At 30.1% G+C, this 18,513-nt stretch overlaps 5 protein-coding genes and 1 long non-coding RNA gene across 6 annotated transcripts; 2 read left to right on the top strand and 4 right to left on the bottom strand.

Moving 5' to 3' along the window:
- Positions 1 to 389: 389 nt before the first annotated feature.
- On the bottom strand, positions 390 to 1,211 carry LOC135959066 (lectizyme-like). Its single transcript, XM_065510068.1, has one exon. The coding sequence runs from the start codon at positions 1,209 to 1,211 to the stop codon at positions 390 to 392; it is 822 nt and encodes a 273-aa protein (XP_065366140.1).
- A 2,115-nt stretch (positions 1,212 to 3,326) lies between these two features.
- Positions 3,327 to 9,630, top strand: LOC135958430 (uncharacterized). Its single transcript, XM_065509332.1, has 4 exons — positions 3,327 to 3,459; positions 3,531 to 3,734; positions 9,123 to 9,245; positions 9,317 to 9,630. Exons 1-4 carry the CDS (start codon positions 3,349 to 3,351, stop codon positions 9,521 to 9,523), a joined length of 645 nt encoding a protein of 214 aa, XP_065365404.1. The 5' UTR covers positions 3,327 to 3,348; the 3' UTR covers positions 9,524 to 9,630.
- On the bottom strand, positions 7,154 to 7,676 carry LOC135956731 (uncharacterized). Its single transcript, XR_010576383.1, has 2 exons — positions 7,536 to 7,676; positions 7,154 to 7,464 (listed from the first exon to the last, which is right to left on the bottom strand). It is a non-coding gene; the product is annotated as an uncharacterized LOC135956731 (long non-coding RNA).
- A 1,990-nt stretch (positions 9,631 to 11,620) lies between the features above and the next one.
- On the bottom strand, positions 11,621 to 12,125 carry LOC135958253 (diptericin-D-like). The gene is made up of 2 exons (XM_065509147.1): positions 11,984 to 12,125; positions 11,621 to 11,912 (listed from the first exon to the last, which is right to left on the bottom strand). The coding sequence occupies exons 1-2, from the start codon at positions 12,089 to 12,091 to the stop codon at positions 11,706 to 11,708; spliced, it is 315 nt and encodes a 104-aa protein (XP_065365219.1). The 5' UTR covers positions 12,092 to 12,125; the 3' UTR covers positions 11,621 to 11,705.
- Positions 12,126 to 13,677: 1,552 nt separating this feature from the next.
- Positions 13,678 to 14,169, top strand: LOC135956729 (diptericin-D-like). Its single transcript, XM_065507297.1, has 2 exons — positions 13,678 to 13,801; positions 13,873 to 14,169. The coding sequence occupies exons 1-2, from the start codon at positions 13,694 to 13,696 to the stop codon at positions 14,077 to 14,079; spliced, it is 315 nt and encodes a 104-aa protein (XP_065363369.1). The 5' UTR covers positions 13,678 to 13,693; the 3' UTR covers positions 14,080 to 14,169.
- Positions 14,170 to 16,739: 2,570 nt separating this feature from the next.
- LOC135959130 (diptericin-D-like) lies at positions 16,740 to 17,214 on the bottom strand. The gene is made up of 2 exons (XM_065510165.1): positions 17,101 to 17,214; positions 16,740 to 17,029 (listed from the first exon to the last, which is right to left on the bottom strand). The coding sequence occupies exons 1-2, from the start codon at positions 17,176 to 17,178 to the stop codon at positions 16,823 to 16,825; spliced, it is 285 nt and encodes a 94-aa protein (XP_065366237.1). The 5' UTR covers positions 17,179 to 17,214; the 3' UTR covers positions 16,740 to 16,822.
- Positions 17,215 to 18,513: the final 1,299 nt, after the last annotated feature.

Consider the following 18,513-nt stretch of genomic DNA (forward strand, 5'->3'; position numbering starts at 1 on the left):
ACTAATTGGGATGGAAAATTAGTTTTTGATTTTTTTGAGAAAAGAAATAGAATCATTTCAGAATTCGAATAATCCTTATTTGAAATATAATATTCCAACTTTTCTGAACAACAATGGACACAATTTACCCATAATACGTATTAAAAATTGTCAAAGAGTTTAAAAATGACTTAAGTCAAGTTCTGGACAAAGTTTTGATAATTAAAGTATGTGGAAAAACTTTATGGGCTTTAACTATTAAAAACGAATTTAAGAATTCTAAAAACTGAAAAAATATTAATCTTGGATATTAATTAATTAAAACTAAATATATTTTTAAATAAATTTACAAAATTTGTTTCATTTCTATATATTTTTCTAATTCTACATCGATTACGCACAATAAATATTTAGTACAAAACATAATAAGCATTTTGGATTTTAGCAACCCAGTCAATAAATGCAGAAACACGCACGTAGATGGAGGGCAACTTAGCTAAACCACAGGGAATGTAGCCCCAGGAAACAATACCCACCAATTCGGAGGGAGCACCTTCATGTTCAATGACCAATGGGCCACCAGAATCATTACTGCAAGCAGCAATACTTGTATTCAAAGTGTGTGAGCAAAGATTGGTCTCATGAATGGGAGCATTTTCAGTTAAAGTCGCCTTACAGGCATTGTACTCAAGAATTTCGGTTTCAACAGTTTGTAAAATTTTGGCGCCAACATTGTCAGCTTTAGTTAGTCCCCAACCATATAAATGGACTTTTCCAGAGTGGATTTCCTCAACGGCAGGTAATGAGGCGGGTTGAACATATTGATTGTACTGCAAGGGTTCGGAAAGATGCAAAATGGCAATATCGTAAGGTCCAACACCTCCAGTGTACTTTTCATGTATCTTTCCCCAATCAACTACACGAGATTGAGACTTCTCATCAAGGATGGTGCGTTCGTGTAAACCGGCTACAACAGATATGCCAATGGGATTACGAATGCAGTGAGCAGCAGTCAATATCCAGTCCTTGGCAATGATGGTACCACCACAACTGTGTGAATGGTTAGCAGAGGCTCTCAACGAAACAATATAGGGGGCGGAATGTGGTACAGCATCATGACCCATGATGACAAAATTGCTGTTAAAACTGGGAATAAGCTTTTGAGCAATATCCGAAATAGTGGCAGCTTGTGCACAAGCCACCAAAACTGCTATCACTACTAGGAACTTCATGTTGTATGAATAAACAAACTCTTACTGATTAATTTTAAAATGGTTTGCCTTATTTATACTTACTGGTATTTAAAAAAAAGTTATATAGAAATAAATAAAATCTCAGAGTTGATTGATTATGATTATTGGCTTATACTTTTGATAATGATTTACAAACGATAATCGTCACTATTATGCGTACTACCCCACAATATCTAACATGTGTACTGAAAAAGTACAATGTGCGATTAGCTTTATTTCGAGATACGAAACTTGCCAAAAACCCAGAAATTTAATAGTTGGGAAATTCTCATAGTTTTATCAATTCTTTAAATTTCTAATTAATAAAATTTTGAGTACTTTATTCATGTACATAAGTAATTGGTCAATTCACAAGGTCTCCTATCATTTCATATTGTCATAATGTTCTAATATTTCACGACTCGGCGTCTGGGCTTAACCGACTCTTATATGGTCGGTCAAGCCCGACCATATAGTACCGTACACCGAGTAAATGTTCAAAAAATGTGGGCCTTATATGGGAGCTATGATCAGTTATGGACCGATCACCATATATATATATGACCGAAAAAGCCCAATTTCAGGAGGACATTTGTATGGGGGCTAGGTGAAATAATCAGCCAGTTTCAATAGGCTTGGTCCTTGGGTCGAAAAAATGATATGTACCAAATTTGATGGAAATATTTTCAAAATTGCGACCTGTACTTTGTGCACAAGGTTTACATGGACAGACAACCAGCCAGCCAGACGGACGGACACCTTTTAATCGACTCAGAAAGTGATTACAAGTCGATCGGTTAGATTAATATTTTTGGGAGTTACAAACATCTGCACAAACGCATTATACCCTCCCCACTATTGTTGTGTAGGGTATAATAAATAGTTATGTACCTTATCAAATAACCAGTTAGGTAGCTAGTAAGGTAACTCACTCTATGTAATCGGTATGCGAATCCAATGCGATGACTACTTTGGTTAAATATTGACCATTGTTAAATATTAGGGTATTCAATCGATTAACCGTTAATCGGTTAACCGATTAATTTTGGGCGGTTAACTGTACGAATAATTTAAAATTGCCGATTTTCAAATAACAAATAAACCGATTAATTTGTTTCGATTAAACGAAATTCCTTTTTTTTTGTACTTTAACATATTTTTTTGTATTTATTTTTCCAATTCAATTACAAATTTCAAATTATATATTTTTTTTCGAACATCCAAGAAAAATGTTTAGTGAGAATAACAACTGACATATTTAATTTACATGTTTTTAAAACTTTGTTTGCATTTACATGTACAAAACTTAACGAAACTAAACAAAACTATCAAAAGTATTCAATATCTAAAACAATCCAAAAAGGCCACCAATGATATGCTTAGAAATAAATAAAAAAAACTCAATATTCTTCATCATGCTTTCGATTTCTCCAACATCTACAATCAGCGAGAGAGTTTTTTCCAAGTCAAGTTTTATTAAATTTAAAGAAAAAAATCGTTTAAAAGGAAAAAAATTAAATTATATTCTTTTTATAAAAGATTATTTCAGAAGATCTCACTAAAATCCTAAACAAACTCAAATGTGTATACAAAAAGGATCTCAAATACCATATTTGCTATTATTTTTTGGTTGAATTGTTATGTTATGTTTTGTTTGTTTTTTTATATTTTTGTACACAAAATTCGTTGTTGTATTTTCAATTTAAAATTAAAATAGATATTATTCGGTTAATCGAACAATTTTAAATTAACCGATTATTAACCGAATAAATCTAAACTCCGATTAATTATTTGCTCGGTTAACCGATTAAACCAGAAACCCGATTAATTGAATATCCTATTAAATATTGACAATTTATTAACCTCAATCTTATAATGCGCAGCGTACATCTTGTTATAAGTGTAATTTATAAGTCCCCGATTTAAAAATCATATCAGAAAAAGTACTAGCTCTATTTTATATATAAAAAACAAAATAAAAAACAAACAAATTATATTTCATCTTAAATAAGAAATATTATCTGTTATAAGTAAATCCCCTTTTCAAAATTCATACTCCCAGAAACATATAAAAGACCTAGACAAATCATTGATAAGCATCATTCTGAAATTGTTTATTAAACTAAACTCAAGCAACATGAAATTCGTATATTTTTTGGCAATTTGCGTTTTGAGTGTGGCTGCTCTATCAAAGGCTGATGATAGCAAGCCCCTAAACTTGGTTTTACCCAAAGAAGAACCGAAAAATGTAAGTTGAATCATCTAAATTAAATCATCCTTAAAGGGAAAATACTAAATTACTTTTAATCTAAATTCTAGTTGCCTCAACTTTATGGTGGCGGTGGTGGTTCCCGTAAAGATGGTTTTGATGTAAGCTTGGGTGCTCAGCAAAGGGTTTGGGAGAGTGAAAATAAACGTCATTCAGTTGATGTCAACGCTGGTTATGGTCAACATTTGGGTGGTCCTTATGGCAATAGTCCTGCATCTTATAGTGGTGGTGCTAGTTACACTTATAGATTTGGTTAATTGGAGAATATTACTTACTTAATTCATAAACATTCATATTTATTCATATACATAAATATTTCATAATAATAAATTTTATTAAAATCGGCCTAATAATTAAAATAAAATTATGTTGTTTAATTCGGGAGTTTGGGTATAGTGTAAAATGAGTATAAATACTTTACTAGACTAGAAAAGGCTGAAATAAAAATGTTAAGTTTTATTTTATGAATATTGGTACTTTCATTATTACATATAGTTATTCTCCACCACCAAAATTGGTAAATGAATGTTTATCTATAACTTTGGAATTCCCTGTGTAACATTGTGAAATATTGATCTGAGACCCAACAAAATATATAGATTTAGCTATGGCCGCCTGTCTAAAACAATCTCACATAAAAATACACAACCAAAATCAAAAAGATTTACATACGAAAGTTTATGATTTCCCTAAGCAGTTTAGTATTTAAAATCAGTAAAATCGGTTTAGTAGGATCAAAGTTATGTACCAAAATGTGAAACAACCTACAAATTTGTTGGTATTTTGTTTAAATACCATAGACATTTGCACAGGGTATTCATAAAATTAAGGGACAAACTATGTTGAAAACTGTATGTGTCGATCATAATTTCTACTAGCTTCCATACAAATATCTTTCAGGAATATGACTCTATAGTACAGCATATTTTATGAAGATCATAAAATAAGGATCACATCCAAAAAACATATTCGAACACCAGTTTTTTACATAGATCAGTTATATAAATGCAAAAATCATGCTGATTGATTTGAAGTCTATTGGTCTATAATTACATCTTTATATAGATATATAATTATTCTGTATGTGTGTTAGTAACTAAACACCTCCTTAACGGCTGTGCCGATTTCGATCAAATTTTTTGTGTGTGTTTGAGAGGGTCCCTGGGTGGGTAAGATTTACAATTGACCTATATAGGTATAATGGGCGTGGCACCTCCCATACGAAGTAAAAATTTATTATTGTATATCTCGAGTACTATTATAGGGGGAGTCTTGAAACTTTGTGTTAGCTATGGTAGAACAACGTTTACCGAGGCAGCTAGTACTAATATATAAATTAAAGTTCAGTAGTTGGCAATAACATATTAGTCCCACAGACAACTTTCCGAATCCCCCAAATAACTTACATACATGATTGATATATCAATATGTCCACTATGCTACAACTAAGGTTGCTAAGTAATCCTAAAATTATTTCAGATATCCCACTACTACGGTTTCATTCAGTGACCCTTGGACTACCATTTCTATATAGTTTCATTTCCCTAATTTCCATAATGGCCACAAATCCACTCCAAATTTATTTTTTTAAAACAATAAAATTTATTGGAATCCTGATCATAAAATCGGTTCAAATGTCCCTCTAAAATATTTACAACACAGACACAGTAACATCGATTAGGTTTATGAAAAAATTAGTAGAACATCGTAACAGTATCGTAAATGTATTTCATAAATTTATAAATTTTCTTTGGAACCGTAACATGGATATACCTACGCGATATACCTATGGATATACCTTCTTTCGTCATTCGATTAGCCCCCATGGTCGTGAGATCTCAACATAATGGTAAATACCTGACGAATGCTTAAAGAAAATTTGTCAAATGTGAAAAGCAATTTGAAGCAAAAGACTCAATAAGGGAAATTTATGGTGAATTTTGGTACAACTCAAATTAGAGTGAACTATTTACTTTTCGCCTTTTATATACTTCTATACATAAACTGGCGACTTCAAGTAAGTCAGATATCACCAAAATTGAAAAGTTAACTAAATGCGAAACATAACGAGTAAAACATCCATTGTTGCTTGTGGTGTATGTGGAGTTGCTCCATTTTGCAGTGCTATGGTAGGTCATATCTATAGAATGCTCCTCATTTGGTGAATTTGGTTAGCAATTTCAATTTCAATTACATATTTCTGTTTTTACTAAATTGTATCCCTAAGTGTTTAACAAACGATACTAAATAAACAAATTTAGCATGTTTAAATGTTTTCATTCATATACACCCTTCACCTTCGTGAGAAGGGCATATATAAGTTTGTCATTTCGTTTGTAATTTCCACAATATAATTTTCCGGCCCTATAAAGTATATATATTCTGGGTCCCTTTAGATAGCGGAGTCGATTAAGCCATGTTCGTCTGTCTGTCTGTTGAAATCAATTTTCTGAAAACCCCAGATATCTTCGGGATCCAAATCTTCAATAATTATGTCAGACATGCTTTCGAGAAGTTTGCTATTTAAAATCAGCAAAATCGGTTCACAAATGGCTGAGATATCAGGAAAAAACAAGGACAACCTCGATTATTGACCTATTTTGGACCTATATCTGGATTACTAAGTCATTAATATAGACAATATGGATATCTAATGATAGATATTTCAAAGACCTTTGCAAATATATAAAGCCATAGTAAGTTGAACCTAAAATGGGTCAAAATCGGAAAAAAAAAAATGTTAACCCGATTTTTTTTTTCACCAAAAGTTTTTTTTCGCTAAATATTAAAAAAAAATAAAAAATTGAAAAAAAAAATTAAAATCTAAAAAATAAAAATTTTAAAAAAACAATTCGAAAAATAGTTTTTTTCCAAAAAATGAAAAAACTACAAAAAAAAATAAATTTTGTTTACCCAAAAATATTTAAAATTTTTATTTTGAAGTATAATTTGGTGAAGGGTATATAAGATTCGGCACAGCCGAACATAGCTCTCTTACTTGTTATTGAAACTGGCTGAAAACGATGCATTATTCCACCTAGTCACCATACAAATATCCTTCTGAAATATGACTTTTAGAAAGGTATCTACACAAATTTCGATCCAAATAAGTATATATAGGGATATCATGTCATCTCTGACGAAAATAAATTATTGAAATTTAAAAGAAAAATATTTTTGTAGGATATTATAAGGTCGGACTTGACCGAACATACATTTTAAATCAGATAATATTTTTGCTTATTTAATATATTTAGGTACATACATTTAAATATTTCAAGTAAGTTTCCTAAATCAGCAAAATCAGTCCACAAATGGCTGAGATATGAGGAAAACACCAGGACAACCTCGATTTTTGACCTATATCTGGATTACTAAGATATTAATATAGACAATATGGATATCTAATGATAGATATTTCAAAGAACTTTACAACGACGTCTATAAGACCATAGTATGTTGGACCTACAATGGCTCAAAATCGGAAAAAAAATTTAAATCGATTTTTTTTCTCACCAAAAAAAAAAAAAAAAATTTAAATTTAAAAAAGGTATATAAGATTCGGCACAGCCGAATATAGCTCTCTTACTTGTTAATAAACGAATTAGTTTAACTCTTTGTGGCATCACTTTCGATTACTTAATCAAGATAGTATTTTAAATTAAACCAAATATTTTTCATAATCAGTTAGATTTTAATAATATTTTTTATTATGTAATTTGTTTGTACATATGAACTTAAGATAAATATGAGTGTTTATGATCTAAGTAAGAAATTGTCTCCAATTAACCAAATCTATAAGTGTAACTAGCACCACCACTATAAGCTGGACGACTATTGCCATAAGGACCACTTAAATGTTGAGCATAACCAGCATTGACATCAACTGAATGACGTTTGTTTTGACTCTCCCAAACCTTTTGCTGAGCTTACATCAAAGCCATCTTTACGGGAACCACCACCGCCACCATAAAGTTGAGGCAACTAAAATTTAGATTAAAAGTAATTAATTATTTTCCATTTAAGGATGATTTAATTTAGATGATTCAACTTACATTTTTAGGTTCTTCTTTAGGCAAAACCAAGTTAAGGGGCTTGCTATCAGCCTTTGCTAGAGCAACCATACTTAAAACACAAATTGCCAAAAAATATACGAATTTCATTTTGCTTGAGTTTTGTTTAGTTTAATAAACACTTTCAGAATGATGCTTATCAATAATTTGTCTAGGTCTTTTATACTTTTCTGGGAGTATGAATTTTGAAAAGGGGATTTACTTATAGAAGGTAATGTTTCTTATTTAAGTTGAGATAATTAATATTTATACATACATAATTATGTTTGTTTTTTTATATTGTTTATTTGTATTTAATGGAGCTAGTACTTTTTCTGATACGACTTTTAAATCGGGGACTTATAAATTACACTTATAATTAGATGTACGCAAATTATAAGATCAAATTAAACTAATTGAGAGAAAACCAAATTAATTCATAGTAAGAAATCCCAGCCAATTCTTGGTGAACAAGAAATGACAAATTCTTTGCAAAAAATGGCTGAAAACAAAACTTCTATCAAATATGCTAAAATGGAATTCTAAATATTAAATTTTACTTTTTAAATTACATACTATATTCGGTCAAAATTTCCTGGTAAAAATCGTAAAATTTTAAGTTTTTAATATATTATCTCCTTTTCAATTCTTAGTTTATTGAGATATTGTTTGGAGAAACTTGAAGACCTAACAACACTGCCTCCTTTTCTCTTCTCAAGAAATTTCGGTATTAATTATATTAATTTATTATACCCTTCACCATGAGTAGCCTATTTTTGATCTCTATCTGGATTACTAAGTCATTAATATAGACAATATGGATATCTAATGATAGATATTTCAAAATCCATTGCAACGATGTATATAAGGCTATAATAATGTGGACCTAGAATGGCTAAAAATCGGGAAAAATATTTTTTAACCCAAGTTTTTTTTACCAAAAAAATATTTTTCCCGATTTTGACCCATTGTAGGTCCGACTTACTTTGACCTTATGTACGCCGTTGGAAAGGTCTTTGAAATATCTATTATTGGATATCCATGTTGACAAACTTATATATACCCTTGCACTCATTGTGAAGGGTATAAAAAGGCTAAACTTAGCCACAAAATGGCTAAACAAAAATAAAATCAAATCCCCTTGAATAATGCTATGTTATAGCTGTAAAAAACACACTTTAATATTATACTGTCTCAAAAGTATATCTAAAAAGATGATCTTGTAAAGGCAGTTTTTGAAAGAGGGGATTTAATTCAGATGTAATTGGTATTGCCGTACAAATATTATCTGTTTGAAATGTATGCTTTCTTTGTTTTTAAATATTATAATACTGAAAAACTATTAATTATTTCCTGATTATTGTTCTGTTTTATTTTTAAAGTGGGGATTTTTCTTTTGCAAATTTTTAAAAAGTCAGGTTGTATTATTTAAACTCAGCGGATTATAGTGATAACAACTTAAATAAGGAATATGTATTATCTTCTATTAGTAAATCCCCTTTTCCCAAATTGATAACTCTCGAAACGTATAAAAGATCTAGACAAATCATTGATAAGCATCATTCCTAAAGTGTTTATTAAACTAAACAAAACTCAAGCAACATGAAATTCGTATATTTTTTGGCAATTTGTGTTTTAAGTATGGCTGCTCTAGCAAAGGCTGATGATAGCAAGCCCCTGAACTTGGTTTTACCCAAAGAAGAACCAAAAAATGTAAGTTGAATCATCTAAATTAAATCATCCTTAAAGGGAAAATACTAAATTACTTTTAATCTAAATTTTAGTTACCCCAACTTTATGGTGGCGGTGGTGGTTCCCGTAAAGATGGTTTTGATGTAAGCTTGGGTGCTCAGCAAAGGGTTTGGGAGAGTGAAAATAAACGTCATTCAGTTGATGTCAACGCTGGTTATGGTCAACATTTGGGTGGTCCTTATGGCAATAGTCCTGCATCTTATAGTGGTGGTGCTAGTTACACTTATAGATTTGGTTAATTGGAGAATATTACTTACTTAATTCATAAACATTCATATTTATTCATATACATAAATATTTCATAATAATAAATGTTATTAAAATCGGCCTAATAATTAAAATAAAATTATGTTGTTTAATTCGGGAGTTTCGGTATAGTGTAAAATGAGTATAAATACTTTAATAGACAAGAAGGCTGTTCTCAATTTTTTTAAAACATGTTTTTTATGAATATTGGTACTTTCATTATTATATTATATACCAAAATTGGTAAATGACTTTGTCATTCCCTGTGTAACATTGAGAAATATTGATCTGAGACCCAAACAAATGTATATATATTATTGATGCTTATGAAATACCAAGTCGATTTAGCTATGGCCGCCTGTCTAAAACAATCTCACACCAAAAACCCACAACCAGAATCAAAAAGATTTACATACGAATTTTATGATTTTCCTAAGCAGTTTAGTATTGTAAATCAGTAAAATCGGTTTAGTAGGTCCAGATTTATGTACTAAAATGTGAAACAACCTAAAATAAGTAGATAAAAGTAGTAGATAATTTAGAATTTGTTGGTATTTTGTTTACCTTAAACATTTACACAGGGTATTCCTACAATTAAAGGACAAACTATGTTGAAAGCTGTATGTATCGGTCATAATTTCTACTAGCTTCCATACAAATTTCTTTCAGGAATAGGATGCTATGGTACAGCAAATTTTATGAAGATCATAATTGGTCATAGCTCCCTTATAAGGATCACTTCCAAAAAACATATTCGAACACCAGTTTTTTACATAGATCAGTTATATAATTATAATTCTTCTGTACGTGTGTTAGTAACTGAACGCCTCCTTAACGGGCCGATTTCGATGAATTTTTTTGTGTGTGTCTGAGAGGGTCCCTGGGTGGGTTAGATTTACAATTTTTATATAATGGGCGTGGTAACTCCCATACGAAGTAAAAATTTATTATTGCATATCTCGAGTACTATTATAGGGGGAGTCTTGAAACTTTGTGTTAGCTATGGCAGAACAACGTTTTCCGAGACAGCTAGTACTAATATATAAATTAAAGTTCAACTCAAATTAGTTTAGTAGTTGGCTATAACATATTAGTCCCACAGAAAACTTTCCGAATCCCCCAAATAACTTACATACAACTAACGTTGCTAAGTAATCCTAAAATTATTTCAGATATCCCACTACTACGGTTTCATTCAGTGACCCTTGGACTACCATTTCTATATAGTTTCATTTCATTAATTTCCATAATGGCCACAAATCCACTCCAAATTTATTTTTTTCAAAACAATAAAATTTATTGGAATCCTGATCATAAAATCGGTTCAAATGTCCCTCTAAAATATTTACAACACATACACAGTAACATCGATTAGGTTTATGAAAAGGCAACAATTAGTAGAACATCGTAACAGTATCGTAAATGTATTTCATAAATTTATAAATTTTCTTTGGAACCGTAACATGGATATACCTACGCGACTTCTTTCGTCATTCGATTAGCGCCCATGGTCGTGAGATCTCAACATAATGGTAAATATCTGAAGATTGCTTAAAGAAAATTTGTCAAATGTGAAAAGCAATTTGAAGCAAAAGACTCAATAAGGAAAATTCATGGTGAATTTTGGTACAACTCAAATTAGAGTGAACTATTTACTTTTCGCCTTTTATATACTTCTATACATAAACTGGCGACTTCAAGTAAGTCAGGAGCAATTAATTTAATCACCAAAATTGAAAAGTTAACTAAACGAGAAACAGCACGAGTAAAATATCCGTTGATGCCTGTGTTGTATATGGAGTTGCTCCATTTTGTAGTGCTATGGATGGTCATATCTATAGAATGCTCCTCATTTTGTGAATTTGGTTAGCAATTTCAATTTGCTTTCAATTACATATTTCTGTTTTTACTAAATTGTATCCCTACGTGTTCAACAAACGATACCAAATAAACAAATGTAGCATGTTTAAATGTTTTGTTTTTAATAAAGGAATTAGTTTAACTCTTTGTGGCATCACTTTCGATTACTTAATCAAGATAGTATTTTAAATTAAACCAAATATTTTTCATAATTAGTTAGATTTTAATAATATTTTTTATTATGTAATTTGTATAAATATATGAACTTAATATAAATATGAGTGTTTATGATCTAAAATAAGAAATTGTCTCCAATTAACCAAATCTATAAGTGTAACTGGCACCACCACTATAAGCTGGACGACTATTGCCATAAGGACCACTTAAATGTTGAGCATAACCAGCATTGACATCAACTGAATGACGTTTGTTTTGACTCTCCCAAACCTTTTGCTGAGCACCCAAGCTTACATCAAAACCATCTTTACGGGAACCACCACCGCCACCATAAAGTTGGGGCAACTAGAATTTAGATTAAAAGTAATTAAGTATTTTCCTTTTAAGAATGATTTAATTTAGATGATTCAACTTACATTTTTAGGTTCTTCTTTAGGCAAAACCAAGTTCAGAGGCTTGCTATCAGCCTTTGCTAGAGCAGCCATACTTAAAACACAAATTGCCAAAAAATATACGAATTTCATTTTGCTTGAGTTTTGTTTAGTTTAATAAACACTTTCAGAATGATGCTTATCAATAATTTGTCTAGGTCTTTTATACTTTTCTGGGAGTATGAATTTTGAAAAGGGGATTTACTTATAGAAGGTAATGCTTCTTATTTAAGTTGAGATAATTAATATTTATACATACATAATTATGTTTGTTTTTTTATATTGTTTATTTGTATTTAATGGAGCTAGTACTTTTTCTGATATGACTTTTAAATCGGGGACTTATAAATTACACTTATAACTAGATGTACGCAAATTATAAGATAAAATTAAACTAATTGAGAGAAAACCAAATTAATTCATATTAAGAAATCCCAGACAATTCTTGGTGAACAAAAAATGATAACAAAACTTCTTTAAAATATGCTAAAATGGAATTCTAAATATTAAATTTTACTTTTTAAATTACATACTATATTCGGTCAAAAATTCCTGGTAAAACTCGGAAATTTTAAGATTTTAATATATTATCTCATTTTCAATTCTTATTTTTCTTAATAAGATAAATTTGTTGGAGAAACTTGAAGAGCTAACAGCTTCCTTTTCACTACTCAAGAAATTCCGGTATTAATTATATTCATTTATTATACCCTACACCATGAGTGGCCTATTTTTTTTATCTATATCTGGATTACTAAGTCATTAATATAGACAATATGGATATCTAATGATAGATATTTCAAAGTCCATTGCAACGATGTATATAATGTGGATCTACAATGGGTCAAAATCGGGAAAAATATTTTTTACCCCGAATTTTTTTTTTTACCAAAAAATTTTTTTTGTCATAAATTTTTTTTCACTAATAAATTTAAAAAAAAAAATTCAAAAATAACATCGAAAAAAATTTTTGGAAAAATTTAAATTTTCCAAAAAAAAATTTAGTTTACTTCAAAATATTTAAAATTTGTATTTTAAAGTATAATTTGGTGAAGGGTATATTATTCGTCACAGCCGTCTCTTACTTGTATTTTTTATAAAATCCATTCACATTAAAAAAAAAATAAAAAATTTTTGGTGAAAAAGAAAAAAATCGGGGTAAAAAATATTTTTCCCGATTTTAACCCGTTGTAGGTCCGTCTTATTTTGGCCTTATATACGCCGTTGAAAAAGTCTTTGAAATATCTATTATTGCCGCTTTGCCACCATTGTCTCAAAAAGTATATCTAAAACGATGATCGTTTAAAGGCATCTTTTGAAAGAGGGGATTTAATTCAAATGCAATTGGTATTGCCGTACAAATATTATCTGTTTAAAATGTATGCTTTCTTGATTTTTAAATATTATAGTATTTTTGTAAAATACCGAAAAACTATTAATTATTTCCTGATTATTGTTCTGTTTTATTTTTAAAGTGGGGATTTTTCTTTTGCAAATTTTTAAAAAGTCAGGTTGTATTATTTAAACTCAGCTGTTTATAGTGATAACAACTTAAATAAGGAATATGTATTATCTTCTATTAGTAAATCCCCTTTTCCCAAATTGATACCTTTCGAGACGTATAAAAGACCTAGACAAATCATTGATAAGCATCATTCTGAAAGTGTTTATTAAACTAAACAAAACTCAAGCAAAATGAAATTCGTATACTTTTTGGCAATTTGTGTTTTGAGTATGGCTGCTCTAACAAAGGCTGATAGTAAGCCTCTCAACTTGGTTTTGCCTAAAGAAGAACCTAAAAATGTAAGTTGAATCATCTAAATTTAATTATCTGTAAATGGAAAAAACTTAATTACCTTTAATTTAAATTTTAGTTGCCTCAACTTTATGGTGGCGGTGGTGGTTCCCGTAAAGATGGTTTTGATGTAAGCTTGGGTGCTCAGCAAAAGGTTTGGGAGAGTGAAAATAAACGTCATTCAGTTGATGTCAACGCTGGTTATGGTCAACATTTGGGTGGTCCTTATGGCAATAGTCCTGCATCTTATAGTGGTGGTGCTAGTTACACTTATAGATTTGGTTAATTGGAGAATAATGCTGATTTAATTCATATACACACATATTTATCTTAAGTACATAATAAAAAATATTAAAATCTAACTAATTATTTAAAATACCTATTTTGTTTAATTCGGAAAAAAATTTCTAGAAATTTGGAATTTCCAAAAACTTAAACATGAAAATTTGTTTATTTGGGAGCATATTTGATGACTAATATTTTACTCGTGATGTTTACTGTTTAGTTAACTTTTCATTTTTGCTGATTAAGATCTTCTAAATTCTCCTCCTGAATTATATGAAGTGTCGCGTTTATGTATAGAAAAATATAAAAGGCGAAAATTAAAAATTTCACTTTGATTTGAGTTGTACCAAAATTCACAATAAATTTCCCTTTTGAGTATTTTGCTACAAATTCCTTTTCACATTAGACACATTTTCTTCAAGCAATCGTCAGATATTTACCATTATGTTGAGATGAATAGTTGCTCACCTTGATCACGAAAGAAGTCGCCATGTTATGGTTCCAAACAAATCCTTAAATTCATGAAGTACATCCTCAAAAATCTCATGTTACGATGCTCCAATAATTTCTGCTGTTTAAAAATACATTGACTTTCATGTATTTTGTTGTTGCAAGGATTAATTTTTTGAGAACAAACTTACTTACCTTTATCCCTCAGTAACGCTGAAACAGAGGTTAAAGTTTTTTGGTATGGAAAATCAAATAAAATTCATATGAATTAAAATTTAAAACAATTTTATAAAACACTCTGTAGGTATGCTGAACATTAAAAAAACACCAGAGTTAGGTACCTAGCAATTCTAGGAGACTGTCGCGATCTAGTGACCCATCATTTAGGGTAACAACTAGTTAGATAACTAGCTACGTGACTAGTCCAAAGTAGGGGCTCAATTTATCCTTTTGGAATACAATGAACCTGTCTGATAGCTGGTCTAAATTAGTCAACACTTTGAATTTACAAATCGTTTTGCATAGTCAGTTACTTATTAGCTAACTAACTGGTCAGTTAAAAAGACATATCATAAACAGCCCAGCAGTTCTAGGAGACAGTCCCGAACTAGTGTTTTTACCCATTATTTAGGGTGGGAGCTAGTTACTTCAATGCCATGTGACTAGTCATTTTAATACGGGCATGTCGTAAACAGTGGTTCAATTGTCTCTTTTTGATTACAATGGGACTGTCCGATATCTGATCCAAAGTAGGCAACGCATTGGATTGACATACTGGTTACATTGCGTCATTTACCTTACTAGCGTTGTAACTGGTTACTTGATCAGCTACGTGACTAGTTATTTTAACACTGTCTGATAGCTGATCGTAAGTAGTCAACGCTTCTGGTGGGTAAAATAAAGTGCAGTACAAAAAAAAGTTTGAAGTGACTTTACCATAGGTTTCTAAGAGACACTAAAGTGACTGTTGACTTCATGCTATGTTACATGGGATACCAAATACATAAGTAAAAATAAAAATAAACTGTATGAGAATTATGTCAACACAATTTGTATAAAACCAGTTTATACGAATTACTCACAAAACGATTAAAGTGACTACACTCCAGATTACTTAGAGACACTTAAGTGTCAATTGTCTTCACGCTAGATTACTTGGGATGTATAAAGTAACCAATTGTCTTCTCTCTGCACTACAAAGAGCATATACGTGTCAAATGTCCAAAATATATAAATTGGAGTTAGCCAAGTGATAAGACATTTGTGACAATTACTGTCTTTAAGGGATACATTGACTACTTGCTTAACTGCTGGGAGTTCAATAACCGATTGCTTGTAAAGAAACCATCCTCCAAAAACTCTCCAGCAGATAACTTCTGGTGGGTAAAAAACAAAGTGCAGTACAAAATAAATGTTTACAGTGACTACACTATAGATTACTTAGAGACACTAAAGTGACAACTGACTTCACGCTAGATTACAAGGGATGTATAAAGTGACCAATTGACTTCTCTCTTCACTACAAAGAGCACATATGTGTCAACTAACCCAATATATATTAATTGGAGTCAGCCAAATGATCAGACATTAGTGACAATTACTGTCTATAAGCGATACATTGACAACACAGAAAATACTATTTCTTAAACCGTTTCAATTCAAATATTTGTCACATATTTAACTGGTTTCAATTATTTCATAATTGAATCAAGTATTCATTTGCTCAAAAACAAAATTTCTTGATATTTTCTATTGAATTTTGAGTTTTGAATTTGATTATTTTGACAATTGAATATACAATTTTCGTTATTGGTTGAATTTCAAATACAAAAACTATTGAATAGATAATTTTCGTAATTGAAAACACATTTTTGTTATTTTTTGTGTTTCAATTACGAAAATTATCTATTCAATAATTTTTGTATTTGAAATTCAACCAATAACGAAAATTGTATATTCAATTGTCAAAATAATCAAATTCAAAACTCAAAATTCAATAGAAAATATCAAGAAATTTTGTTTTTGAGCAAATGAATACTTAATTTAATTATGAAATAATTGAAACCAGTTCAATATGGGATAAATGTTTGAATTGAAATATAATTTTTTCTGTGTACTTGCTGGCTACTTTTTTACTAAGACATGTTTAGAGTTAGGTACTATTGTCAAAGAGTCGGATTTCTTATTTATACTTTGATCAATAATATGAACTTTTTTTTGTATTATCTATGAATTTTTACTATTTATTAATTCTTCTTAAATACTAATTACTCTAAAAATTAATTATAATTTAATTAACCAAATCTATAAGTATAACCAGCACCCACACGATAATCCTTGAGATTGTGTACGGGATTGGGTTCACCCCAATTCCGGGAATAACCACCAGTACCATAAATTGAATGACGTTGATTGGGACTTTGCCAGATTTGTTGGCGTACATCAAATTTCAGATTACCCTGCTTGGGGGAACCACCACCAGATGTTGTAATTTGGGGTAACTAAAATGAAAGGAATTACAAATCTTTAATAAATAAACAATTAACTGGGATGGAATTAATTTCTAACTTACTCTTTTATCAGGTTGATATTGGGGCAGAGACAAGGCCATGCTTAAGGCACAAATTACTAAGAAATAAAAGAATTTCATTTTCCGGCACGTTTGTTTAATTTAATTATTATTTTGATAATGATGATGCGTAGACAAATGTCTTATTCTTTTATATAAAATGTCTAGCATTTGTTTTTTGTGGGGAATTACTTGAAATATTTAAATGTATGTACCTAAATATAGTATTAAATAAGCAAAAATATTATCTGATTTAAAATGTATGCTCGGTCAAGTCCGACCTTATAATATCCTACAAAAATATTTTTCTTTTAAATTTCAATAATTTATTTTCGTCAGTGATTTTCGGAAGAGCTGTGCCGAATCTTATATACCCTTCACCAAATTATACTTCAAAATAAAAATTTTAAATATTTTTGGGTAAACAAAATAATTTTTTTTTGCATTTTTTGGAAAAAATTATTTTTCGAATTGTTTTTTTTTAAATTTTATAGATTTAAACATTTTTTTTTAATTTTAATTTTTTTTTAATATTTAGCGAGAAAAAACTTTTGGTGAAAAAAAAAAATCGGGTTAAAAAATATTTTTTCCGATTTTGACCCATTGTAGGTTCAACTTACTATGGTTTTATATATTTGCAAAGGTCTTTGAAATATCTATCATTAGATATCCATATTGTCTATATTAATGACTTAGTAATCCAGATATAGGTCAAAAATAGGTCAATAATCGAGGTTGTCCTGGTTTTTTCCTCATATCTCAGCCATTTGTGAACCGATTTTGCTGATTTTAAATAGAAAACTTCTCGAAAGCATGTCTGACATAATTATTGAAGATTTGGATCCCGAAGATATCTGGGTTTTCAGAAAATTGATTTCAACAGACAGACGGACATGGCTTAATCGACTCCGCTATCTATAAGGATCCAGAATATATATACTTTATAGGGTCGAAAATGAAAAATGTAGAAATTACAAACGGAATGACTAACTTATATATACCCTTCTCACGAAGGTGAAGGGTATAAAAAAGCATGTGTCAAATTCGATTGAAATATCTTACGGTCTGTACTGTTCGCATAGAAAGTGAGTCTAAGTCGAACGGTATACTTTAAGGTTGGAGTTAGACTAATATTTTTGGGCGTTACCAACATCAGCACAAACGCATAATACCCTCCCCACTATGGTGGTATAGGGTATAAATACATATTATTTTTTACTGATAATACTGATTCTCAGTGGGGATTTTTTTTGCAGATGACAAAAAGTCAAATGAAATAATATTGATGTTTGTTTTAACTGATACATTGTTTTATTAATTGTTTTTTAATAACTTATTGCTTTAAATATTGTCAATGTTTAAGCTACACAGCAAAAATATATATTTACGAGTTCCAGTGAAAGTGAAAATGTGTTT

This window comes from Calliphora vicina, chromosome 4 (genome assembly GCF_958450345.1).
Source record: "Calliphora vicina chromosome 4, idCalVici1.1, whole genome shotgun sequence".
NCBI classification, from domain to species: domain Eukaryota; kingdom Metazoa; phylum Arthropoda; class Insecta; order Diptera; family Calliphoridae; genus Calliphora; species Calliphora vicina.